Source organism: Lepus europaeus, chromosome 5, assembly GCF_033115175.1.
Source record: "Lepus europaeus isolate LE1 chromosome 5, mLepTim1.pri, whole genome shotgun sequence".
NCBI classification, from domain to species: Eukaryota; Metazoa; Chordata; class Mammalia; order Lagomorpha; family Leporidae; genus Lepus; species Lepus europaeus.
The window spans coordinates 121,171,804-121,196,915 of record NC_084831.1 but is presented as its reverse complement, the minus strand read 5'-3'; the positions used below and the strand labels follow the sequence as shown (position 1 = coordinate 121,196,915).

Below are 25,112 nucleotides of genomic sequence, written 5' to 3'. Positions count from 1 at the left end.
AAATTGAATAGAAGAGTGCTGTTCAAAAAGTTCATGGAAAATCTACATTATATTATGAAAAAGTAACATGGATTTCAGCATTTTTTGCAAGAAAGTAAACTTTTCTTTTTTGATGTAAATCAGCATATCTTTATTAAATATCTATAATGAATCATTTTGTGATAATTGAAATGCATTTGTTTTTAAAGATTTTATCTTGTGGCTAGTACTGAGGCATAGTGGGTTAAGGTACCTCTTGCAGTGCTGGCATCCCATGTGGACACCAGTCTCAGACCCAGCTGCTCTACTTCCAATCCAGCTGTCTGCTATGGTCTGGGAAAGCAGTATAAGATGGCCGAAGTATTTGGGCCTCTGCACCAACATGGGAGACCCAGAAGCAGTTCCTGGCTCCAGGCTTCGGACTGCCCGAGCTTTAGCTGTCATGGCCATTTGGGGAGTGGACCAGCGGATGGAGAACTTCTCTTTCTCTCTCTCTAACTCTGCCTTTCAAATAAATAAATAAATTTTAAAAAGATTTTGTCTTTTGTTTTTTCCATGAACTACTTGAAGTGGATTCTGTCTTAGACATTGATTGTGAACTACTCTAAAAAGTTTATGTTGCAAATAGATATTTAATAGCAAACTATAGTAGTAACTTACAAGTCTAGGTGGCTTTATTTTTCTTCTTGGGATATAAAAATAATACCTCTGGAAAGAGTAAAATGGATACAGTAGTTCCTTTCTTTGGAAGAAAGAAGTACTTGATTATCGCATTTCTTTCATGGTTTTTTTGTTCTTCAAAAGGAATCTTTATGAAATTTAATTAAGAATTAAATAACAATTAACATTTGGAACAGCAGATTTGTGAGGAATAATGGAGAAGTGGAATCTTTTTTTTTTTTTTTAAGAGTTGTTTATTATTTGAAAGGCAAAGTTACAGAGACGCAGAGAGAGTGAGAGAGAGGTTTTCTGTCCGTTGCTTCACTCCACAAATGGTCGCAACAGCCAGAGATGGACTGATTCGAAGCCAGAAACCAAGAGCTTCTTCCATGTCTCCCTGGAATTGGGTCATCTTCCACTGCTTTCCCAGGGAAAGAGCTGGATAGGAAGTGGAGCAGTTGGGGCTTGATCCGGCGTCCATTTGGGATGCTGGTGCTGCAGGCCAGGGTTTTAACCTGCTGCGTCACAGTGCCGGCCCTGAGAATGGAATCTTATCCTGAAAGAAAGATAGCCTTGTTGAAAGCCTCTTATCCTTCAAGGATTTAAAGGCAAAAGAGGCCGGTGACACGGCTCACTAGGCTAATCCTCCGCCTTGCGGCGCTGGCACACTGGGTTCTAGTCCCGGTCGGGGCACCGATCCTGTCCCGGTTGCCCCCCTTCCAGGCCAGCTCTCTGCTGTGGCCAGGGAGTGCAGTGGAGGATGGCCCAAGTCCTTGGGCCCTGCACCCACATGGGAGACCAGGAGAAGCACCTGGCTCCTGCCATCGGATCAGCGCGGTGCGCCGGCCGCAGCGCGCTACCGCGGCGGCCATTGGAGGGTGAACCAACGGCAAAAAGGAAGACCTTTCTCTCTGTCTCTCTCTCTCTCACTATCCACTCTGCCTGTCAAAAATAAAAAATAAAAAATAAATAAATAAATAAATAAATAAAGGCAAAAGAAGATGAACATACTTTGATCATCCACTCCATGCCAGGTATTACCAGGTGCTTGGCAAGTGCTTGTTACTTAGTGTGTTAAGTGTTCACATAGAAAAAAATGAGGCTCAGCTTTTCCTGGCATCAAATCCCTTTAGGCATGTATGAGGTTGGGAAAGACTGGAAATTTTGAGGGGGGAGGGTGGGTGGTTGGGAGAGGATCAGATTAGACAAAGGCAGCTCTGCCTAAACGCAGATGTGCGTTCACAATGTTTGGTGAAGCCCTCCTGTGTCCTAGAATTCCATTTATCACAGGTATTTTTTCTTACAGCTTCTGAATTTCCCTGTTTGCCAAAGCAAGTGGCTTGGATCCTGGCCACAAGCAAGGTTTTCATGTATCCAGAGCTACTTCCGGTGTGTTCCCTGAAGGCAAAGAATCCCAAGCATAAGATGACCTTCACCAAAGCTGAAGACAAGTAAGTGTTGACGTGGGGAATCGGAACAGGCTGTCCCCAGGAAAATACAGAATTCTTGAGGTGCTGAGGAAGAAAGTAGGACAGGTAGACTAAGTCATGGACATAAAAGGAAGCACAGGTGCATGGGGTTTATAGTGTGTGCCAGATACTGCTCTTCCCATTTTTTTTTTGGACAGGCAGAGTGGATAGTGAGAGAGAGAGACAGAGAGAAAGGTCTTCCTTTTTGCCATTGGTTCACCCTCCAATGGCCGCTGCGGCCGGCACATCGCGTTGATCCGAAGCCAGGAGCCAGGTGCTTCTCCTGGTCTCCCATGCGGGTGCAGGGCCCAAGCACTTGGGCCATCCTCCACTGCCTTCCCGGGCCATAGCAGAGAGCTGGCGTGGAAAAGGGGCAACCGGGATAGAATCCGGCACCCCAACCGGGACTAGAACCCGGTGTGCCAGTGCCACAAGGCGGAGGATTACCCTGTTAAGCCACGGCACTGGCCATCCCATTTTTGAAACATTTAAATCATCACTGTATCTTTTATTTATTGTAAAACCAATCATTCAATGCTATTGAAGAAAATTTTTCTAAAGAAAAAACTTTTTATCTGTTTTCCTACTGCCCAAAGATAATTTTTTTTCTCTTTAGATTTCTTATAGAGTATAATAATTTTTTATATAACTGTTAGTTTTAGAAAGTTTTATTTTTTCAATGTAACATTGTTGAAGTGTTTTCCTATGATATGACATTGTTTGGATTTTTTGTTTTGTTTTGTTTTGTTATCTTTTAAAGCATGCCTAATACCTCTACAGTAAATTTTTTTATTGGCTATTTTGTTTTGTTTTGCTATTGTTAGTAATGTTTCACAAGGGAACCTTTGTTTCAGTGGGTTCATTTCCACAAGTGAGATGATTATCTATAAAGATTCTAAACATGCTTCTGGTTCTTGGTTAATAGTGCCAAACTGTCATCAGCACATCTATACATTTCTAGCTGGAATTGTATGTTAGCGGGTAGTGCTGGTGCTCATTTCTAACCTGCTACCTGTTTATTCCTTTTATATTTGCTTTATCAGAATCATTTTTCTTCCTTTGTGTTCCTTTGAACTCCATTTGTATCTTGTCTTTTTTTTTTTTTTTTTTTTTTTTTTTTGACAAGCAGAGTGGACAGTGAGAGAGAGAGAGAGACAGAGAGAAAGGTCCTCCTTTGCCATTGGTTCACCCTCCAATGGCCGCCGTGGCCGGCGCGCTGTGACCGGTGCACCGTGCTGATCCGAAGGCAGGAGCCAGGTGCTTCTCCTGGTCTCCCATAGGGTGCAGGGCCCAAGCACTTGGGCCATCCTCCACTGCACTCCCTGGTCATAACAGAGAGCTGGCCTGGAAGAGGGGCAACTGGGACATAATCCAGCGCCCCGACTGGGACTAGAACCCGGTGTGCCGGTGCCGCTAGGCGGAGGATTAGCCTGTTGAGCCACGGCGCCGGCATCTTGTCATTTTTTAATGATTTATTCCCAGTTTATTCCTACTTTATTATGAATTCCTGATTTTTGTTTGTTTTAAAGATTTATTTATTTGAAAGGCAGAGTGATAGAGAAAGTGGGAGAGACAGAGAAAAAGAGCTCTTCCATCTGCTGGTTCACTTTCCAAATAGCCCCAGGCAGGGCTCTGCAAGACCAAGTCCAGGAGCCAGTAACTTCATCTGGGTCTCCCACATGGGTGCAAGGGCCCCAACACTTAGTCCATCTCTGCTGCTTTCCCATGCACATTAGCAGGGAGTTGGATTAGAATTGGAACACCTGGGACTCGAAATGACACCCATATGGGATGGGATGCAGATAGAGCAGCAGCCAGCCTCTTCTGATTTTTATTCACAGCACTTACTAGCATTCACACATGTGTGATGTTTGGAGTATCCAACAACTTGTACAAGAACTGGATAGAAAAAGTAGATTGTTAAATGTGTGTAGTTAGTTTGGGGAAGGGTTTTAGACAAAAGAGGTCAGGTTTCGTGTCATTGGTCCTTTCTCAGTTTGTTAGCTTTAGGACTGAAGCATTTTGAGGGGACTGAGTTTCCTAAGCCACTCATCAGCAAGTACCTCCTGACCTGCAAGACTGCCCACCAACTGACGGTGAGAATCAAGAACCTCAACATGAACCGAGCTCCTGACAACATCATTAAGGTGAGTGCTTCCTGCGTGCTCCACCTCGACACTCCACCCGGGCGCCCTGCGTGTGCTGGGCTCCGTGTCAAGAGGGATTTCATTTTACCTAAGGCTGATTCCTCTCACCGAGCACTGGGCTAGTTCCCGTCTTGCTGCCTTTTTAGGGACATTGACCCAGTGTTCTCTCCTGGAACACTTTCCTTCCCTCCCTCTCTTAGGGGTATTCCCCCGAATACAGGGCACTTCAAAGTGTTTGATATAGAAATTTGAAAGCCATTCCTAGCTTCTATCATGGTATCCATTTTCTGTGAACTTTTTGAAAACCTTTTCATAAAATTGTTGAAAGATTTTATAAATCTGGATTTCTTTTTTTTTCTTTTAGTCTAACTTTGAAAGGGTAGACAGTATTCTACTTATATCCTTGTACTTAACTGTTCTTTTTTATTTAGATAATTCTATCAAAGTTATCCAGTAGTTATTTTTCTTTTTACTAAGATTTGTTTGTTTATTTGAATGATTTACACAGGGAGTGGGGAGATCCTCCACCTGCTGGTTCACTCCCCAAGTGGCTTCTTGAGCAGGTTTCACTTGATCTTCCTCATGATCCGGTTTTTGATTCTAGCTTTCCTTCCACTCGTTTAGGTAAACAGTGTGTCCCTCTTTTGCTCCCTGCAGTTGTTGCCACTTCCACCACCTCCCAGCTTATTCCTGTGCCCTCTGTCTCTTTGAATGACATAACTGTCTAGCCGTATTCGCCGTCTGCACAGCTGAGTGTTAGCCTTGACTCTTGTGCTCTGTCACCATCACATGTGGTCAGTCACTTTTCTTAGTTTTCTTATTTGCTACCACTTTTCCCATTGCCTTAGTTCAGGCAGCTGTTACAGCTAGATTAATGCAGTAGATTTTTTTATACTATTGGAAAGGCAGAGTTACAGGGAGGCAGAGGCAGAGGCAGAGAGAGAGAGAGAGAGAGAGGTCTTACATCCACTCACCAGCTGGCTTCAGTGGCTGGAGTTGCACTGATCCAAAGCCAGGAAATAGGAGCTTTTTCCAGGTCTCCCACGAGGGTGTAGGGTCCCAAGGACTTGGGCCATCTTCTGCGACTCAGATGAGCGCACTTATGGGATTCTGGCAATGCAGGCAGTGGCTATACCTGCTACACCACTGCCAGCCCCAATATAGTAGTTTTAATTTTTTTATTTTATTTGAAAGGCAGCGAGAAGTCGTCAATTTGCTTGTTCACTCCCCAGATGCCCACAGTATCTAGGACTGGACCAGGCCAAAGCCAGGAGACAGGAAGTCAGTTCAGGTCTCCCAAGTGGGTGGTAGGCACCCAAGTACTTGCACCATCATCTGTTGCTTCCCAGGGTGTGCGTTAGCAGAAAGATGGAATTGGAAGTGAAGCAAGGTACATAAATGTAGGCACTATGATGTGGGACATGAGCATCTTGCCAAGTGCAGTTTTAACTGCTGCACCAAATGCCTGCCCCAAAATGCTGGTTTGCTAACTGGTGTCTCTGATTCTGGCTCCATTGATCCCATCCTCATCCCTGCCTTAGCCTTCTCTGATTCTTCAGGGTGTAGACAGAGTGCTTGGTGTGGCATGGAAGGCCTATGCCCTGCAATGTGTTTATGGAGCTTCATACTCCTTTAGTTGTAGCCAGACCAGTCTCTTTTAGGTGTCTTAAAATACATTCATGATTTTAAGATTTAGTATATTTTGTCCTCCTCTGCCTAACGTAGCAAATTCCATTCCATTAGGATTCATCTGTTGTTCTTGCTGTAGAAAATATTTTTTGTCCCAGTTGTGTGTCTTTTGTGTCACTTTTTTTTTTTTTTCATTTAAAGGTTGATTTATATATTTGAAAGGCATAGTGACAGAAAGGAGAGACAGACCATCCATCTTCTAGTTTACTTCCTAAATGGTCACCATGGCTGCAGCTTGGCCATTCCCAAGCCAGAAGCCTGGAACTTCAGCTGGGTTTCCCACAGGGTTGGCAGGGGTCCAAGCAATTGAGCCATCTGCTGCTGCTTTCCCAGGGACAATAGCAGGGAGCTAGATGGGAGCAAAGCTGCTGGGACTCAAACTAGCGTTCAGATAGGGAATGCTGGCATCTCCAGTGACAGACAAACCCTTCGTGCCACAACCTCAAACCCTTTGTGCTTTTTTCACTTAAAATATCATTACTGGTCTACTTGATGTATCTTCCACTGGTCTGCACACTACTTGAGAGGAGGAATGGCTTCTCCTGTCTGTGTGTGTGGGTTGAAGCCTTGCACATGGAGGGCATCCCAGTATATGTTGGATGTGTAGATAATTTTTGTCAGTATTGTATTGTCAGTATTGTATTATCAGTGGTTTAAGTTCAATTCTCCTTTTCACTTACCCTTAAAGCTGAACCTTAGTCTTTTTTTCCCTTCTCTTCTGACATCCTTCCTGCCATCATTTGCTTAAAAGGAAACTTCCACGTGTCCAAGATGAGGTTTGAGGCACTCTTTGCACCTGCTGAGTGGGATCAAATCTTGTGGAAGATTACTCTGACCTTTTGCATTTTTTGTCTGTAACCTAAAATCTCCCCTTCCTGGAAATTAGAATGGAGATCCTTAGTCCAGAAGTTTTGAGCAATTGAAAAGTCTTTATTAGAGATTAGTTTAAACTGAAATCCCAAATCACTAAGCATATGCTTTTTTAAAGTGTATGGGTGTTCATTGTGCATGCATATCTCCAGCAGCAGGCCATGTTTCTTGGAGGAAGGTAAGGTGTGTCTTGTTTCTTCCTGCCCAGTTTTATAAGAAGACTAAGCAGCTGCCTGTCTTACTGAAGTGCTGTGAGGAGATCCAGCCGCATCAGTGGAAGCCACCGGTGGAGAGGGAAGAACACCGCCTCCCCTTCTGGCTGAAGGTACAGCCCCCTCCAAGGCCGTCGGGAGTGGAAGGACACAGAATTCTGGGAGAAATTTCCAGGGCTCCTTTAAGCTTCTAACATTTTAGTAATAGATAGAACTAGGACTTCAGCAATCTTCCTCATTTTCCTTTCCCTTGTCAGTTTTCTGCCTTTCCCCCAGGTGAGTTTCTAGAACCTTTTCAAAAATATAGGTGTAATAATAATTTGCTGAAGAAAATTCAGCGACTAGCTTCTAGAGCATATAATTAGAATGTTGTCTTTGTAGAAAGTTGGATGTGGAAAAACCCATCTTGGAAAGGTCTCCTGAGCCTGTATTGCAGAGGTCCCTAAGCTAGAAAGCTGTGTTCTTTGTCGTGAATTGTTACATGGGCGGGATCAGAGTGTTCTTGCTCCCCACAGGCCAGTCTGCCGTCCATCCAGGACGAACTGCGCCGCCTGGCTGATGGTGCGAGAGAGGCAGGCAACGGGACTGGAACCCCTGAGATCGGCGCGGAACAAGGACTGGAGAAAAGCAGAGCAGAGCTGGGAAGTGAAACTCAGTACCCACTGCTGTTGCCCAAAGGTGTAGTCCTGAACCTAAAGCCAGTTGCCAACCGGTTTTCCAGGAAGGCTTGGAGACAGAAGCGATCATCAGTGCTGAAGCCCCTCCTTATCCGACCTAACCCTTCTCTCCAGCCTGGCTTCAACCCTGGGAAAACTCCAGCCCGGTCAATGCAGTCAGAAGCCCCTCCCAGCAAAATCGTGCGGATCCCTCACCTCATCCATCCAGCCACTGGCACACCAGCAGTTCCCGGTATCTCTCCACTGGGGATCAGTGGGACTGATAGCTTTGAATCGTCGACAGCACTGCCTACTATGTCCTTGGAGGCCAGGCCCAGCTTCCCTCTGTCTGATAGCCAGACTGTGCTCTCCTCTGCCCCCGTGCCCAAGATAATGCTGCCTTCACTTGGTCCATCCAAGTTCAGAAAGCCATGTGTTAGACGGAGATCCTCAAAGCGAAAGGGTTCCAAGTCTTCTCCCTGTCTGAAAACCGCCCCCTTAATCTCCCCCCCACCAGTTATCTTTACCGTTCCTGCCACCACCGTGAAGGTTGTGAGCCTGGGCAGTGGCTGTAACGTGATCCAGCCTGTCAATGCAGCTGTGGCCCAGAGCCCCCAGACCATTCCCATCACCACCCTCTTGGTTAACCCTACTTCCTTCCCCTGTCCACTGAACCAGCCCCTCGTGGCTTCCTCCATCTCACCCTTAATTGTTTCCAGCAACTCTGTGAATCTTCCTGTACCACCCACCCCTGAAGATGAGGCCCACGTGAATGTGGACATTGCTTGTCCTTTGGTTGAAGGGCAGAGTGCCTTTCAAAGCCCAGTGCCCAAATTGGAACCCCAGGAACTATCTCCTGTGTGTACAACTGTCTTCCCCAAAGAGGAGCGCAGCCCAGGGCCTCCAGTAGCAAACAGAGAAAGCCAGGAGGGACTGTCAGAGAACTGTGCCTATTGGACTATTGTGAAAACAGAGGAGGGGACGCAAACGCTGGAGCCTCTGCCTCCGCGCCTCCAGGAACATCTGAACTCTGCCCCCGGGGGTCTGGAGGGAACAGTCAAGGTGGAACCTGAAGATGCCGGGGAGGAAGTCTCCAGTGGACCCCCTGTGCAGGACGTTTGTGATGGAGTCAAAGAAGAGCGCTCTGTGGAAATGGACATTGTCTCTGCAGATGAGGGGTCGAGCAGTGCCAGGGACGTGAAGAAACAGATGGTGATACGGAAGGAGGGGGAGAAGGGGCCACCAGCTAAAGCCCCTTCAGCCTCTCAGGAGCCTGCTGATGAAGGGAACTCTGGGGAAGTGAGCAGAAGATCGCCACAGAAGGCCTCGTCCTCCGTGGACCCTGAAATGCTGCATAGCAGCACCCCTGGGAAGCCCGAAGACTCCTCCACCGTCGATGGGCAGTCAGTGGGGACCCCTGCTGGGCCAGAAGCTGGAGGACAGAAGGATGGGCCTGAGGAAGAGGAAGAGGAGGACTGTGATGACCTCACTCAGGATGAGGAAGAGGAGATGTCTTCGGCGTCTGAGGAATCGGTGCTTTCGGTCCCTGAGCTCCAGGTGAGAACCAGGAAGTGAATGTTGGGGTTTGCGCACTCACTGTTAGGTTACATGTGTTGATTTGCCACCTGCTTGCTGCACTAGAGAGAATCCTACCATCATTTGTACAGCAGTGCTTCAAGGGTTAGTGGAAAATGGAATTAAAGTTATCAGTTTATTTTGCTGCAAAGATTTTGAAGTCCATTCATGCTTTTATAAATATATAAATAAATATATATATATATATATAAATATAAATACATGTTTCTGATTTGATAGCCACACTTACAGAATTTTTAAAATCAGCACGCAGGACATAATTTTGGGGTTGAAGTGAAATGAGAAGGTAAGGCTGACATTTCTCTTATTGTATTTAAACTCACTTCAATATCCAGTTGAATTATCTGAGTGTATTTTAAATGTGTTTAGAAAATCGCTCACAAGTGAGCTGTGGCTAAGAAAACCTCTTGGCAATAGCTGAGGACCTTTCAGAAAACAGTCCTCTTCCTCACTCCTGCTGGCATTTCTCCTCCCATCCCCGCTGGCCCTGAGGTTCCACACAGCTGGGACACCTGCTGCTCCTCACAGGTGTGGGGCCCAGTCTTTATCGTAGGAGCCCCGGTACAGCTCTGTGAGCTGGAGCCGTAGTGAGCCTGTCGGAGCCATTGTGAGTGCTCTTTGGGGCTTGCAGGAAACTATGGAGAAGCTGACTTGGCTGGCATCTGAAAGGCGCATGAGTCAGGAGGGGGAGTCTGAGGAAGAGAACTCCCAGGAGGAGAACTCCGAGCCAGAAGAGGAGGAAGAGGAAGAAGCCGAGGGGATGGAGAGCCTGCAGAAAGAGGACGAGATGACTGATGAGGCGGTTGGAGACGCTGCCGAGAAGCCCCCTTCCACCTCCGCCTCCCCCAAGACGGCTCCGGAAGTGGAGGCCAGCAGAGCCCCACCAGGTGAGTCGGTCAGGCCGGGGCCGAGGGCTGGGTCTCACACGGCCTTCCCACCTACAGTGGGTGGATGTAAAGTCGCTGGAGGATTCCCGGAGGGGACCTACTGGCTCTCCCCTGCGGCCGCCCTTCCCCAGAACACATGGTTCATGTGGCGCCTTTGCAGAGAGACGCTCAGGAACTTCTCCTTTTATTGCGCTGATGGCTAGATAAGTTCGTGCAGGTGTTTGAACTGTTCTCACCTGACTGTCGTGTGCGAGGCCCCGTGCTCTGTTTATCTCAGGAAACAGTGCACGTTCCTCATGAAGACACAGCCTGTGGCAAGGCCAGCACAGAGCCGCGCTCACTCTGTAGCTTCCTTTCTCAATGTGCAGTGGCCGCTACCTCCTGGTCATGCCACGTGGGGCACTTGCACTGCACACTGCTGATACACTTGTCCTGACACGGAGCTGACTCGGCTGAGCCAGACTTAACCTCTCACACCACGTCTCCTGCACGCTTTCCTCCGAGTGGCTCCATAGCATTGAGCAGCTTTGCACGGCTGGTGCATGAGGTGGAATGGGGAGAGCAGAGGTTACAGGGCCCCAGAAACCATCTTTGTCACATGTACTCCAAGGCGAGAGCATCAAAGCTGCTGCAAAGAGCCGGACCAGTCATCGATCTCGCAACAAGCGGGGAAGTCGTGCTCGAGCCAGCAAGGACACCTCCAAGCTGCTGTTGCTGTACGATGAGGACATTCTGGAGCGGGATCCGCTCAGGGAGCAGAAGGACTTGGCCTTTGCCCAGGCCTATCTGACCAGGGTAAGCAAATGCTGCTTTCTATTCCTGCGAGTCCGTATGAATGTGACTGCTTCTCCTTTAAGGGTTGTGTGTTAAAAACGAAGCCTGTTTTCAGGGTTGCACACCAGGCTTTGTGTGCCTCTGCCTTAGCTTTCCTGACATCGCCAGAGAATCACAAGGAGACACCAAGTTCCGGCCTAAGTGTATTTGCGGTTTTTTTCCCAAGCCGGATCCCTGTGTTGCCCAGAGACTGTGGGACAGATGACACCAGTCTTGTGGGGTTAGGGGAAGGGATGGGAGTTGTAATTTCCCTGGGAGACCTAATAAAATCGTTTACTGATCCCTGGCTTCAGAGGAAATAGTTGGTGCACTGGCTAGACAGAGGATCTCAGGGAGGGACCTTGATCTTCAAACATGAACCAGCATGTTTTTTATGGTGTCCTGGGTAGCCTTCTCCTTTTGTTCATATCCACCTGCGTCCTTTTTCCCGCTGCAGAGTACAGCACTAGTTTATTTCCTTGTGTTTTTCTAACATCCCAGATTTATGTATTAGTTACCACCAAATATGTGTGCAAATCATTCCTCAGATCTTTTTTTTTTTCTTTTCTTTCTTTCTTTTTTTTTTTTTTTTTGACAAGCAGAGTGCACAGTGAGAGAGACAGAGAGAAAGGTCTTCCTTTGCAGTTGGTTCACCCTCCAATGGCCGCCGCGGCCGGCGCGCCGCTGCTGGCGCACCGCGTTGATCCGCAGGCAGGAGCCAGGTGCTTCTCCTGGTCTCCCATCCGGGTGCAGGGCCCAAGGATCTGGGCCATCCTCCACTGCACTCCTGGGCCACAGCAGAGAGCTGGCCTGGAAGAGGGGCAATCGGGACAGAATCCGGCGCCCTGACTGGCACTAGAACACAGTGTGCCGGCGCCGCAGGTGGGGGATTAGCCTAGTGAGCCGCGGCGCCGGCTCCTCAGAGCTTGTATTGTGGGACTGGAAGCAGGAAGGAGAGGTTAAGACTGTGTCCTGGAGAAAGCACTACCTGGTTTCGTAGGGAGGACCGTGGGCCCTGGAGAACGCAGATTTTCTGTTCCAGAGAAAGCTTGCCTTGCTCCATGCCTGTGTCTTCCATCAGCCATCAGCCCTGGAGGTGTCAGTCTGAGGGCTCGTGCTGAAGCTCTCTAACCATAACCTCCTTCCTGCTGGGACCCAAAGAAAGGGCACTGATGACTCAGTCTTCCCGTGCAGGTTCGAGAAGCTCTGCAGCATTTCCCAGGCAAGTACGAAGACTTCCTGCAGGTCATCTATGAATTTGAGTCCAGCACTCAGAGGCAGACAGCTGTGGATCTCTACAAAAACCTGCAGATTCTGCTCCAAGACTGGCCTCAGCTGTTGAGGGACTTTGCTGCTTTCCTGTTACCTGAGCAAGCTCTGGCCTGTGGCTTAGTAAGTAGATGGTGGGCAAAGAAGGTCACAGGACTCCCAGGGCAGAGCGAGGGCGGGATTGGATGCAGTGAGGAAGCCTGTTGCAGGCACCTAGCCTTCCCCAGCCCAATGTGATAAGAGCGTGTCTGGTGTCCAGGGATCATCTTCCCACCTCCGTTGTTTGCATAGCGCATGAGGGGTTTCACCTTGACCTTGCTGATGGAGACCTTAAGTAATGACCTGAGAGCACTTCAAAAAGTTCTTGGAAAATGGAACAAAAGCCAACTTTATTTTTATGCAAAAGTTTTTTATCCATGCATAGTTGCTTTTTATAATATTTCCATGAACTTTTCCAACATTTAACTTATAATTCTCCATTAATTTTTCAGAGACTCCTTTTATTTTCTTTGTGTTCCTCAGAGAAATTCTTTAACAAATATTTTTCAAAATTGGTTTTCATTTTATTTGAATGGAAGACAGACACAATGAGATGTTTCATCTACTGGTTCATTCCCCAATTCATTCCCCAAATGACTGCAGCAGCTGGGGCTCCACCAGGTTGAGCCAGGCACCGAGAACTACAATCGGGTCTCCCCTGTGCTTGAGCCTTCCATTGTGTGCATTGGCAGCAGCCTGGGTTGGAAGTTGAGTTGTGGGACTTGATCCAGGCACTGTGACATGGAATGCTGACGCTCCCTAACTGCCGTGCCACTCACCCCACCTTTAACAGATATTTGCTCAGTCCCTACTATGTGTCTGACGTAGTTGTAGGTGCTGGAAATACAGTAGTTAAAAAAGGCTAAGACCCCTGACCTTGTGGAACTCGGCATTCTCATGGGGAAAGTCCTGAGATAATCTGTGAGATATGTATGTGCATGTTGTCAATATAAACATTGTATATCTTATGAAAAAGGTAGCAAATGGTAAGATACAGCTTTAAGCACTTATAAGTATGCTTTATAGAACCCTCCCTCCAATGGCCACCGTGGCTGGCGCATCACGCTGATCCGAAGGCAGGAGCCAGGTGCTTCTCCTGGTCTCCCATGCGGGTGCAGGGCCCAAGGACCTTGGGCCATCCTCCACTGCACTCCCGGGCCACAGCAGAGAGCTGGCCTGGAAGAGGGGCAACCGGGTTAGAATCCAGCGCCCCGACCAGGACTAGAACCCGGTGTGCCGGCGCCGCAGGTGAAGGATTAGCCTGTTGAGCTGCGGCGCCCGCTGGCAGAAAGCTTTTAAATCCATTTGTCAGTTTTTTGAAATTCTCATTATCCATGACCTTTTGGACTCCTCCTTGGCCCTCTTTCCTCTTCCAGTTTGAGGAGCAGCAGGCCTTCGAGAAGAGCCGGAAGTTCCTTCGCCAGCTGGAGATCTGCTTTGCGGAGAACCCCTCCCACCACCAGAAGATCATCAAGGTGCTCCAGGGCTGCGCGGACTGCCTGCCTCAGGAGATTGCCGAGGTACCTTCCTGTCCTGCTGCTCGCCTGCTGGCATTCCAGCTTCAGGCCCCTCTGCTTCCCCTAGCCTTTCCCGTATCTGTTTGCCTGTGGGCTCCCATGGCCTTCCTGGGGGAGATGCAGGCAAGGGCATTGGTTGCTCACTGAGAATAGAGCACTGGGGTGGGCAGTTTGCCAGCGCCTGTCCTGTTCACAGGCTCAGGAATGTTGTCATTGCCCTGGAAGGGGTGTTTAAAAAAGGGGTGACAGGCCCTGGAGGGCCTCCTAGCTGGAGATCAGTGGGGCAGGAGCGGAGCATTGTCGTTAGGAATGAGACCGGAATGAGGCCTGCGCGTGATGCCCCTCCCCTGGGGATGAGCCGGCAGGGAGAAGGAGAAAGGAGTTTCAGTCAGCTGTCACAGTGGGCCCCGTCCTCTGTGCTGCTGACTGGGAAAGCAGAACATGGTAGCGTGGAGTTCGTTGGGAAGGCGGCTGCACAGGCTCTGGAGACTCCGTCTTTTCCTACCACTGCCCTCAGCTCAAGACGCAGATGTGGCAGCTCCTCAAAGGCCATGACCACCTGCAGGACGAGTTCTCCATCTTCTTTGACCACCTGCGCCCTGCCGCCAGCCGCATGGGGGACTTTGAAGAGATCAATTGGACAGAAGAGAAGGAGTATGAGGTACAGGCCCCGAGGCTGCAGCAGGGTCATGAGGTGGAGGCATGGGTGGGTGTCTGCCTACAGCCTGTGCTGAGTGGCACCAATTCCTCCCCAGTTTGATGGCTTTGAAGAAGTGGCACTGCCTGACGTGGAAGAGGAAGAAGAACCTTCCAAGATACCCACAGCCTCAAAGGGCAAACGAAGAAAAGAGATTGGGGTCCAGCATCATGATAAGGTGCGCTAGGGTGTTGAGGGCTACCTGTTTTTCCTGAGTCAAGCCCTGGGTTTTCTGTGGCTTAGTGTGGTGCCGGGCTTTGGGGTCCAGACCTCTCCGATCCAAATCATCCCAGAACATGGAGCCAGGTCAGGCTGCCGTGGCCTTGCAGAGCCCAAGGGGAACAGCGTGGTTGCTGGAGGGCATGGATTTCACCAGAAGCATTTGTGTCCCCTCTCCTCTGGTCCAGAGCAGTTTCTCTTACCCCTTGGTCTTCCCCTTTTCAGTTTTGTTCGTGTGAGGAAACACTGGCAGAAACAGCAGTCTTCATATTGCTAATAGCAATAGCAGCTAACCCTGAGCTGTGTCACTAAGCATCAGGCATTGCTTGGAAGTATTTTATTTATACAGATTATTAACTCATTTCATTCTCACAATTCTGTGGGGAGATTGCCACCGATTCCATTTTACTGTAGTGGTAACTTGGGAAGAGTCTGGTGCCAGTCTCGTATTTAATAAGTGGCGATGCAGGGGTGTGGACCCACGTGCGTCTGGTTCCCGAGTCTGTACTCACTGCTGTTCAAGGAGCAGTCTTTTCAATCCGTGTCTCTCTGCTTCGCCTTTACTTTGCCCTGGGAAGAAACTGCTTCCTGGTAGCTCAGTGACCGCCAGCGACTTGGTTCACTTCTCTCTTTTTCAGTTTCTTCATTGGCAATGGGGATGACAGTGGGGTTTATTAAACAGAGTGTCACTCACTGGGCAGGGTCCTCTCGCACAGGATTGCAAGTGAGGGGTGAGCTCAGGCCCAGCCAAACAGAAACCAAAGAAAAGGGAGTCCATTAGATGTGGTCCCTTGGTCCTTGATTGTGCTGGTCTTAGTAGTTCTAACTACTGGAACACGTAATGTTTGGGTCATTCAGGGTTTGTAATAGGCAGTAGTGTAGCTTGGGCCACTGACTGTGATGCCCCAGGCAGAGTGATGGCTGGCAAATAGTAAGAGAGAAAGGGTGGGGGTGGTGATGCGTCTTGTTCAGATGCCGCACAACTTCGCTTCCTCTCAGTACTGAAAATACTCAGCAGCTCAGTAAGCCCAAGTATCTCCTAGGACTCGGAGTGGCCAGATGGGGCCAAGGAGTGTGCCTGTTCCTGCCATGAGGGAGGTCCTGATTCCAAGCTGAAGAAGAACAAAAGGAAAACCTGTAGTCACTGTAGCAGCAAGGTGAGGAGGGTGGGAGGGGCCCTGGTGCTGGGGAGTCAGAGCTGTCTGGGGTAACCCCCAACCTTGCTGTTTGAAGTATTGTTTGCTGCCACAGATTTGCACCTTTTAAGATAAGTAAACTAGTTACTACACATATGTAAATAACAGGCAGTACACACCCCTCCATATGCAAAATAAGTAGAACCTTTCTGAAATCTGTGGTGGATTTTACTTTTTAAAAAGTAAAGCTTTTGAAATCGGAAAAGAAATCAAGCAGTTCAGGTATTTCTGTCTTAGATTTTGTGTGTGTGTGTGTATGAAACCACCACTGTTGGGAACAGACTCTTTCTGGAGGCATTGTGAGCCCAGTGGGTTACGCTCCTGCAGGCAACACCTACATCCCATATGGGCACCATTAGAGTCCTGGCTGCTTCACTTCTAAAGATTGATTGATTGATTTGCAAGTCACAGTTACACAGAGAGAGGCAGAGAGAGAGGTCTTCCATCTGCTGGTTTACTCCCCAATTGGCTACAATGGCCAGAGCTGCGCTGATCCGTAGTCAGGAACCAGGAGCCTCTTCTGAGTCTTCTCACATGGGTGCAGGGCCCCGGAGACTTGGGCTTTCTTCCACTGCTTTCCCAGGCTATAGCAGGGAGCTGATTGGAAGTGGAGCAGCCGAGACTCAAACCTCAAACCGGTGCCCATATGGGATGCCGGCGCCTCAGGTGGCGGCTTTACCTACTACACCACTGCACCGGCCCCTGCTTCACTTCTGATTCAGCTCCCTGCTAATGCACCTGGGAAGGCAGCAGAGGATGGCCCAAGTGCTGGTGCCCCTGCATCCATATGGGAGACCGGGATGGCTCCTGTTTTTGTTATGGGCATTTGGGGAATGAATCAACTGATGAAGGCTCCCTCCCTCTCTCTGTCACTCTGCCTCTCAAATAAGTCTTAAGGAAAAAAAAATAATAATAAAAAATGTAATTCTGATTCTCTACCGAGGAGTTGGTTGGCAGAAAAACAGTCCTCTTAGAGGAAGGGGTGAAATCCAGTCTTTTGCTTGGGGCCTTTTCCAGCGGTTGCAGCTAGAATCCATGTTAGTTGACTTGGAGAGCAGAGGCTGGGCTTCTGTCCTTGCTGGGTTCCCTAGTAGGCTGTCGAGACACTGTGACTCAGAGGGCCATCCCTGCAGGTCTGTGACAGCAAATCCTGCAAGAACAAGGAGCCCCAGGAGTTGGTGGGCAGCAGCCCTCAGCGAGAGGCCAGTCCAGTGCCTGGTGCTAAGGAAGCTGGGCGGGGCAAGGACGCGGCGGAGGAGGATACGCCAGAGGAGCGCGAGAGCGCCGAGGCAACCCAGAGCCGCGCCGGCAGGCCCTGCAGAAAGGGAGAGGTGCCTGGGCCTGGTGAGTGACTGCCTCCCCGGCCGGCGTGCCCTTCTCCCTTTCTCTCTCCCCCATCCTTCATGGGGAAGCCTTTCCAGGCTGGGGCACTACCTCCCTCCCTGACAGACGATAGGAGCCCCTGCTACTGGGCCTTGACAGATAGAGAGAACTTTGTCCTCTTCCCACACAGGACTGGCAGCGGGGAGCGCTTCGGCATCCCCTCAGGAAGTGACTGTCACAGACCGTCTCCTGCGGGACGGCCCACCGCCTGGCTCCCCCGAGGCTCCTCAGCGCCCCCCCAGAGCTGGAGCCGGACCGGTCATTGTTAGGAGAAGCCAGGCTGGGCCCGAGGGTCTCTCCTGCCCCAGTGCATCCCCCAGGCTCCAGAGAGAGCAGGAGGACCACAAGGCAGTGGAGGGCTCAGAGGCTTCTTTGCCGCTCTGGGATGCACCCAGCACGGAGCAATTGCCTGGGACTGTGGACCCTCCTGCTTCCTTCCCGAGTCCTGTCTCCTCGAGGACCAGAGACGTGAGGAGAAGACAGGTGTCCGGGAAGCCAGGTGCCCAGGAGAGCTGGTTGCCCTCGAGCGGATCTGCGGCGCAGGCCACGGACACGCCGCCCCCTGGCCGGGAATCTTCGTCAGGAGCTGACGCCTCAGAGACTTCTCCCAAAGCCTCTCAGGGGGGTTTGACTAAAGACAGTGGCCTACAGGGCAGGGGGCCAGAGGGGGAGCATCCGCCCAAGGCCGCAGAAGCCACCGTGTGCGCCAACAACAGCAAGGTCAGCTCCACTGGTGAGAAGGTGGTCCTGTGGACAAGGTGGGTAAGGCTGGCTGTTGTGTCTGGAAGGAGCACAGGACACGCCCGCCTGGCTCCTGACCACGGATCCCTGTGGCTTTCAGGGAGGCCGACCGCGTGATTCTCACCGTGTGCCAGGAGCAGGGGGCACAGCCGCAGACCTTCAGCGTCATCTCCCAGCAGCTGGGAAATAAGACCCCTGCTGAGGTAAGGGGGCTGGGAAGGCCAGGCCCCGACAGGACAGTGTGGCCAGCAGAGCTGGGTGTTGGGGGCGAGAGCAGTGTGCAAGTCAGACCCTGAACCGGGTATTGCACAGGTCTGGCCGGAGGAAGAGCCGGCTGCTCAGGGTGGGAGTGGATTTTGAGGTGGAAGCCCCAGAGTTTCCCGTTAGTGTTTTTAGGAGTGTGACAGACGTGTAGCTTGTGTCTCCTGATCTGCAAGGATCCTGGCTGCGTGTGTAAGTGAGGTTCCAGATCGGTATGCGGCGCTGAGGCCCAGTGTTGCCAGCTTAGCAACAGCCCATGCGGCCCCGTCTCCCCTAGGTTTCCCACCGCTTCCGGGAACTCGTGCAGCTGTTCCACACCGCCTGTGAGGCCAGCTCGGAGGACGAGGATGACGCGACCAGCACCAGCAACGCGGACCAGCTGTCTGACCACGGGGACCTGCTGTCTGAGGACGAGCTGGATGAGTGAGGTGCTGGCCCGCGTGGGTGTCCTGTGCGGGACCAGATCCGGCAGGCGCCCCAGCTGGCCTGCCCAACGCGGTGCTTCAGTCAGCGCACAGGGCGGGAGCAGCAGCTGAGGGCAAAGGGCCTTCCAGGAAGACTTCGCACAGCTGCTTTATAAATAGCAGGGAGGGAGTGCGAGTGCGGCTCACTGCCTTTCTCTACTTTTTTTTTTGGTCTCAAGTCACATATTTATTGTTCTAAGTGTCATGAATGCATACTGCGGGGATCCAGTCCTGAGATGCTCCACTGCCTGAGGCACTGGGCCCCTGCAGCTGGCCTTTTTTATTGTAAACTAGCTCTCCCCACCCCGTCCTTGAAGTTTTAGTCCGAGAGGCCATCACCCTCCTGGTAGCACTGGGCCAGGCTGTGCAGCTCCTGCAGCAGCTCCTCCACGTCAGCCAGCTCCACCCCTGCATCCATGAAGCTGGCCCAGCGCCGCAGGTCCAGCTTGGTGAGCTCTCTGGCCAGGCCTGCCAGGGTCCGGTGCAGGGATGAAGAGGAGCACAGGGCCCCAAACACTGGGATGCTGTCCACTGCTGTGGGGGAGAGCAAGGGAGGGTTGTGCGTGAACTGGCTTCCTGCTCTGGGACGTTTGCGTGCTGCTGTGGGCGTCTGGGCCCTGGGCAGACCTGACGGAAGTAAACTCACTTCTGTGTGCTGTCCCCTCAGCGTGCCTGGCCCCGGCTTGGGGGGAGGGTACCTGGCAGGAGCCGGTGGGACAATAAAGCAATGTGTGGCCCGTGCACTTGGCAGTACTTGATCTGGGATGGCAGACAGGAAGACCTCTCCTCCCAGGCTTGAGATCTGTTCGCAACCTCCTACCCACCTGCCCTCGGGAGAACCATCCCGAACCATACCCTGCTGGCTGCAGCTGGAGAAGAGGTGCGGGTAGGGAGGCGCCACGCTGCAGGGGCTCCGCAGCAGGTGTGAGGAACTGCGGGGTGGAGCAGAAAAGCTGCGTGAGCCACGCAGGCAGCTCGGTGGGGGAGGGCAGGGCAGGCCTTCCACACTGACCTCAGGGCCCTGGGTTCCTGCAGTTCCAAGTACTGCGCCAAGACGTCTTCCCCAGTGGTGCACGCGTGCAGTGGGGAGGGCAGAGGTGTCCCTGGGGGGAGCTGGCTGCAGGAACAAAACCGTCACCATCTTTAATCTGCAGACGACTGCGAGCTACGAATTCTCATCCTTACCCGTGCAGTGAGTGCCGCACTGCAGAGCCGCCTTCTCTTAAGGGGACGGCTGGCGGTGGGAGGAGGTGGCGTCCCGAGCCTGCACGGGGCACGGGACAGTGCCTGAGCCGGCGCCCTCACCTGGTGTGGTAGGCTCTGTCCACGCCCCTCAGCACCACGGACCGGGCGAAGCAGCGTGTTCCACAAGGGTCCCCACAGGCAGACAGTGGGGTCCAGGGGGTGGCTCCTCCGAACTGCATCAGAGTATCAGGAAGGGACTGGCCTGGGCCCAAGGGGAAGGGGATGGAGGCTCCTGCTGTCACCACCTGAAGAGCAGGAGGAGCTGGGGTTATAGAGCTGCTGCCCGCGCTGCCCCACGCTGCCCCAGCCCCTCTCGAGCTGCCCTACCTTCTTCCCGGCGCAGCTCAGCATGTCGGCCAGGTGAGCCATGGAGACCGGAGCACAGTGGAGGCGATAGGGAGCAGTGAGCGTGTCCAGGGCTGTAGCCAGGATGGCACTGCAGTGGAAGGGCAGAGTGGCCTGGAGAGGGCACACGGAGAGGAGCGCTCGCCTTTCAGGCCTGGGGGAGACCGTGTGCAGGCAGGACAGTAGGATGGGCCGCGGCAAGGCCGGACAGACCCAGGATCGTGCGACCTAAGAGGCCGCCTCGTAGCTGTGTTAAGGCTCAGGTTTCAAGAACGAGGGCTAGGAAAGGGCTGACTTGAGGAGTGTGGGGTGATGCCGTGGCCAGCTGCGGGCAGAGTGGGGTCCCTTACATCATAACGCAGGTGAGGGAAGCTGACGGGGTGCTCAGGTCGGAGGCCCAGGCTCCCGCCCAGGGACAACGGGCAGACAAGAGAGCTGTGAGCAGCCAAGTGCACCAGGCCGAAGGTTGTGTTTAACAGGCGGTAGATGTTTTTCTGGGGCTCCTGGTTACAGAAAACAAGAGTAGTTTACACTAAGCAGTTTTCCCACCAAGATACCTCCATCCCCACCCCTGCCCCTCGCAAGGTCCACTCACCCCAAGATTGTAGGGAGCAGGGAGCAGGCCCCACGTTATTATTCCCCGGCCTGAATACTCGTCTTGCAGCAGCTCCGCAGCTTTAGCGCCCACCCCAGAGAAGCCGTCGTGCAGGTCGCACAGGATCTGGAAGCCCTGGAGAGAGGTGAGTGAGGAGAGGGGGCGGCAGGAGGGGAGGGGTCAGCCGCCCGGCCGGCCGCCCCGCACGGCTACCTGCAGGTAGTCGCACTCCTCTACGTAGAAGTGCAGCCTGTCCTCCAGCATCTCCAGGTAGCCGGGCTCCGTCAGCACACTCTCCCCCTGGCCAAAAGCCTCCAGCCTCCCTGCCTCCCTGCGAGACATAGATGCCTGAGGCAGGGCCCTCGGGAGCCTCAGCCGGCCCTGGGCACCTCAGCCTCGGGCTCCCTACCCTTCGTGGTTGTACTTGTGGATCGTACAGATGCTCCGGGGGTGCAGGTGGACGCGCAGGAAATCTGACCAGACTCTCACGCCGCCCTCCAGGGGGGTAACTGGTTTAGCAGTAGTGACTGGAGGACCTGAATGAAAACACAGAAGTGCGCCCTTTGCGTGTCCCTGCTCTGTGTGGCTCAGCATCCCGGGGCAGCCGCGGCAATCTCACCTTTGCCTTTTGGGGTGGACTTGACCCTCCAGACGCCATCACTGCTCAGCACTCCCTGGGAGAGGGAGAGCAAACTGTCTAGAGCTGGGCGGTGTGGAGGCCAAGGTAGCTTTGGCCACACCCACTGCCCCCTCTTGGTTCAGGTCGCACTCTGAGGCCTTCATGATGACCGAGGACGGAGGCACTGCCTGCAGCACTGGCTCAGGACACGAGGGGCAGAGGCCCTCACCTCTGCGCTCAGGAGCTCCTGGAGATACGGGTTCTGGGGGTCGAGTTCCTCTTTGTGTGTGGTGAGCTTGCCCTGCCTGAGAGATGTTGGAGGTTGCTCAAAGAGGCTCTGGGCATGAGGCGCATTCCAGCTCGCACCACCGCTCCCGGCATGTCGGATACACACCAGGCTATGGCTGCATCCAGCTGTCTGTCCCTGTAGGGTCCACCTTCCTCTCGCAGGGAGCTCAGACTCCCTGTAGGGGAGTAACGGGCAGTATTAGGTCATACTTGGGCTCTCCTCCCCTGCCCTCCAGCCGGCCTGCTGTCACCGTCCCTCCAGCCCTGGATACACACACAAGGAGGAAACTCGGTCCGTGCTTCCGTCCCCAGCTCAGTCACTGCTTCTGGGGCCAGGGACGAGAGCCCCACCCCGCGGTCCCCCACCTCGGCGTCCTCAGGGGCACGCAGCCTATTCTAGGGATGGCTCCCAGAGCCAAGTTTTGCCTTCCCGCGTCCCTAGTGCTGGCGCCTCAACCCTGGGCCTTCAGGCCAGGAACGCTGGAAGGCCTTGAAGCGAACGGATGGATGCGAGGAGACTGCGCGTGATGGGGGAAAACAGTTTCGCCGGACCGTTTGCCCCGCCTCACCCTTAAGGTCCATGAGGATGAGCCGCGGCGTGTAGGTTTCCTGGCCGTGCAGGGTCCGGCCGGTCCGAAACAGCACGTCGGGGCACAGCTCTCCCGGCGGCTCCTTGGCGTCGCCCGATCGGTCCAGCGCAGCATCCTAGGGAGGCACAGAGGGGTGATGGGCTCAGGCGGCGAGCGGAGCAGGCCGGACGTGAGGCCTGAGGATTCCGGAGAGCGCCCCCGGCGCAGTCTCCGGAGAGCTCACCTGCTGGTTCCACCAGTGCGCTCCTACGAAACCCGCAAAATGTCCCAGCTGCAGCGTGAGGACCTCCCGAGCCCCGCCCGCCATGCCGCGCAGCCCCGCCGGCTCACACGGCCTCTGCCCGTCCACCCTGCTTCTCGCCTATTGGCTGGACAGGCTGTGGGCGGGGCCTTGCCCCTGTGTCCTATTGGCCCACAAACACATCCTTTCTCATTGGATGAACGGTTCCTTGGCTGGAGACGCTGCTCATCACTCCTTCCCCCTCCCCGGCTCCCTGTCGCGGCGGCCGAGGGGCGGGGCCCGAAGGAAGCGCCGGAAGTGGCGGGCGCCCTCTCGGGCGATCTCAGCCCTGTTCCCTACGTTTCCCGTGGGCTTCTTGCCTGGCTCGCTCGCTGGTTCTCCTAGTTCCACTGCGAAAGTAACAATCTCCCTCTTTTTTTTTTTTTTTTAAGATTTTATTTATTTGAGAGGTAGTTACAGAGAGGGAGAGTCGTCCATGCGCTGGTTCAACTCCCCAAATGGCCTCGGGGTCTCCCACGTGGGTGCAGGGGCCCTAGCACTTGGGCCGGCTTCTGCTTTCCCAGGTCATAGCAGAGAGCCGGATCAGAAGAGGAGCCGGGCGGAGAACCAGCGACCATTATGGGATGCCGGCCGACAGGCGGAGGCCTAGCCTGCTGTGCCACAGCACGGGCCCCACAGCCTTCCTTTTAAACTTGGACAGGGACCTGTCAGTCATCCATCTCTTTATGTAAATAAATCGGAGTATGTATTTTTCGTCTGGCTTATTTTGCTCCGCAGTTTGTGAAATTAACCTCTCTCCTTGCATGTACTCGTAATTGATTCTTTAAAAAAAAAAGGATATATTCATTTGAAAGGCAAAGTTATAGAGTGAGAAATCTAACATCCACTGAGTCACTCTCCAAATAACCACTAAGACCAGGACTGGCCCAGGTCAAGCCAGGAGCCTGGAGCTCCATGAGGGTCACCAGGACCTAAGTACTTTTTCTAAATCTTTTTTTTTTTTTTTTTTTTGGACAGGCAGAGTTAGTGAGAGAGAGAGATAAAGGTCTTCCTTTTTCCGTTGGTTCACCCTCAAATGGCCGCTACAGCCAGTGCACTGCGCTGATCCGAAGCCAGGAGCCAGGTGCTTCCTCCTGGTCTCCCATGGGGTGCAGGGCCCAAGCACTTGGGCCATCCTCCACTGCCTTCCTGGGCCACAGCAGAGAGCTGGCCTGGAAGAGGGGCAACCGGGACAGAATCCGGTGCCCCGACCGGGACTAGAACTCGGTGTGCTGGCACCACAGGAAGAGGATTAGCCTAGTGCGCCGTGGCGCCAGCCTAAATCATTATTTTTAAAAAAAGATTTATTTATTTTACTTGAAAGTCATACACAGGGAGGAGGAGAGGCAGAGAGAGAGAGGTCTTCCATCCGATGGTTCACTCCCCAATTGGCCGCAATGGCTGGAGCTGTACCGTCCTGAAGCCAGGAGCCGGGAGCTTCCTCCGGGTATTCCAGGCACTTGCAGGGGCCCAAGGCCTTGGGTCATCTTCCACTGCTTTCCCAGGCCAGAGCAGAGAGCTGGGTCAGAAGTGGAGCAGCTGGGTCTTGAACTGGTGCCCATACGGATGCTGGCACTGCAGGCGGTGGCTTTACCTGCTATGTCACAGCGCCGACCCCTCAATCATTTCTAAGATATATTTTCTAAATAATTGTGAGCTTAGAACAAGTCCTTGTGTATTCTTGGTTCCTTTTTATTTCCACATTTATTTTTTTAAATATTTATTTATTTGAAAGTCGGAGTTACACACACACACACACATACACACACACAGAGAGAGAGAGAGAGAGAGAGAGAGGTCTTCCATCCGCTGGTTCACTCCCCAATTGGCTGCAACAGCTGGAGCTGCGCTGATCTGAAGCCAGGAACCAGGCACTTCCCCCAGGCCTCTCATGCAGGTGCAGGGGCCCAAGGACTTGGGCCATCCTCTACTGCTTTCCCAGGCCACAGCAGAGAGCTGGATCAGAAATGGAGCAGCTGGGACTAGAGCCAGTGCTCATATGGGATGCCGGCACTGCAGGCGGCACCTTTACCAGCTATGCCACAGCCTCAGCCCCTGCACATTTACTTTGTAATTAATCAGCTTGTCAATTTCCACAATAAAATTTAAAGCACTATAGGTATTATTTAAGATTTAGGTTCCACACTGTGGTGTAGTAGGCTAAGCCTCCACATGTGGTGCTGACATCCCACAGGGGCAATGGTTTGTGTCCCAACTGCTTCTCTTCAATCCAGCTCTCTGCTGTGGCCTGGGAAAGCAGAAGATGGTCCAAGTAGGGCCCCTGCACCCACGTAGGAGATCCAGAGGAAGCTCCTGGCTTTGGATCAGCGCAGCTCCGGCCATTGTGGCCAATTGGGGAGTGAACCAGCAAATGGACAATCTCTCT

The 25,112-nt window shown here is 52.4% G+C and overlaps 2 protein-coding genes across 3 annotated transcripts in view; one reads left to right on the top strand and one right to left on the bottom strand.

Moving 5' to 3' along the window:
* Positions 1–18,869, top strand: part of GON4L (gon-4 like) — a 69,534-nt gene extending 50,665 nt beyond the window's left edge. For both annotated transcript variants that reach the window (XM_062192450.1, XM_062192449.1), the window contains exons 18-32: positions 1,946–2,090; positions 4,105–4,255; positions 7,023–7,139; positions 7,542–9,239; positions 9,910–10,165; positions 10,776–10,960; positions 12,173–12,370; positions 13,663–13,806; positions 14,321–14,464; positions 14,559–14,678; positions 15,763–15,876; positions 17,049–17,259; positions 17,429–18,056; positions 18,140–18,242; positions 18,578–18,869. In XM_062192450.1, coding sequence (XP_062048434.1) covers positions 1,946–2,090; positions 4,105–4,255; positions 7,023–7,139; positions 7,542–9,239; positions 9,910–10,165; positions 10,776–10,960; positions 12,173–12,370; positions 13,663–13,806; positions 14,321–14,464; positions 14,559–14,678; positions 15,763–15,876; positions 17,049–17,259; positions 17,429–18,056; positions 18,140–18,242; positions 18,578–18,727 — 4,364 coding nt within the window. In that variant the 3' untranslated portion in view covers positions 18,728–18,869. The remainder of the gene's footprint in view (positions 1–1,945; positions 2,091–4,104; positions 4,256–7,022; positions 7,140–7,541; positions 9,240–9,909; positions 10,166–10,775; positions 10,961–12,172; positions 12,371–13,662; positions 13,807–14,320; positions 14,465–14,558; positions 14,679–15,762; positions 15,877–17,048; positions 17,260–17,428; positions 18,057–18,139; positions 18,243–18,577) is intronic.
* Positions 18,870–19,083: 214 nt separating this feature from the next.
* On the bottom strand, positions 19,084–22,789 carry MSTO1 (misato mitochondrial distribution and morphology regulator 1). Its single transcript, XM_062192454.1, has 14 exons — positions 22,670–22,789; positions 22,426–22,561; positions 21,963–22,032; positions 21,798–21,873; positions 21,569–21,623; positions 21,359–21,485; positions 21,163–21,280; positions 20,950–21,084; positions 20,705–20,857; positions 20,337–20,468; positions 20,070–20,254; positions 19,777–19,881; positions 19,620–19,696; positions 19,084–19,298 (listed from the first exon to the last, which is right to left on the bottom strand). Exons 1-14 carry the CDS (start codon positions 22,751–22,753, stop codon positions 19,084–19,086), a joined length of 1,668 nt encoding a protein of 555 aa, XP_062048438.1. The 5' UTR covers positions 22,754–22,789.
* Positions 22,790–25,112: the final 2,323 nt, after the last annotated feature.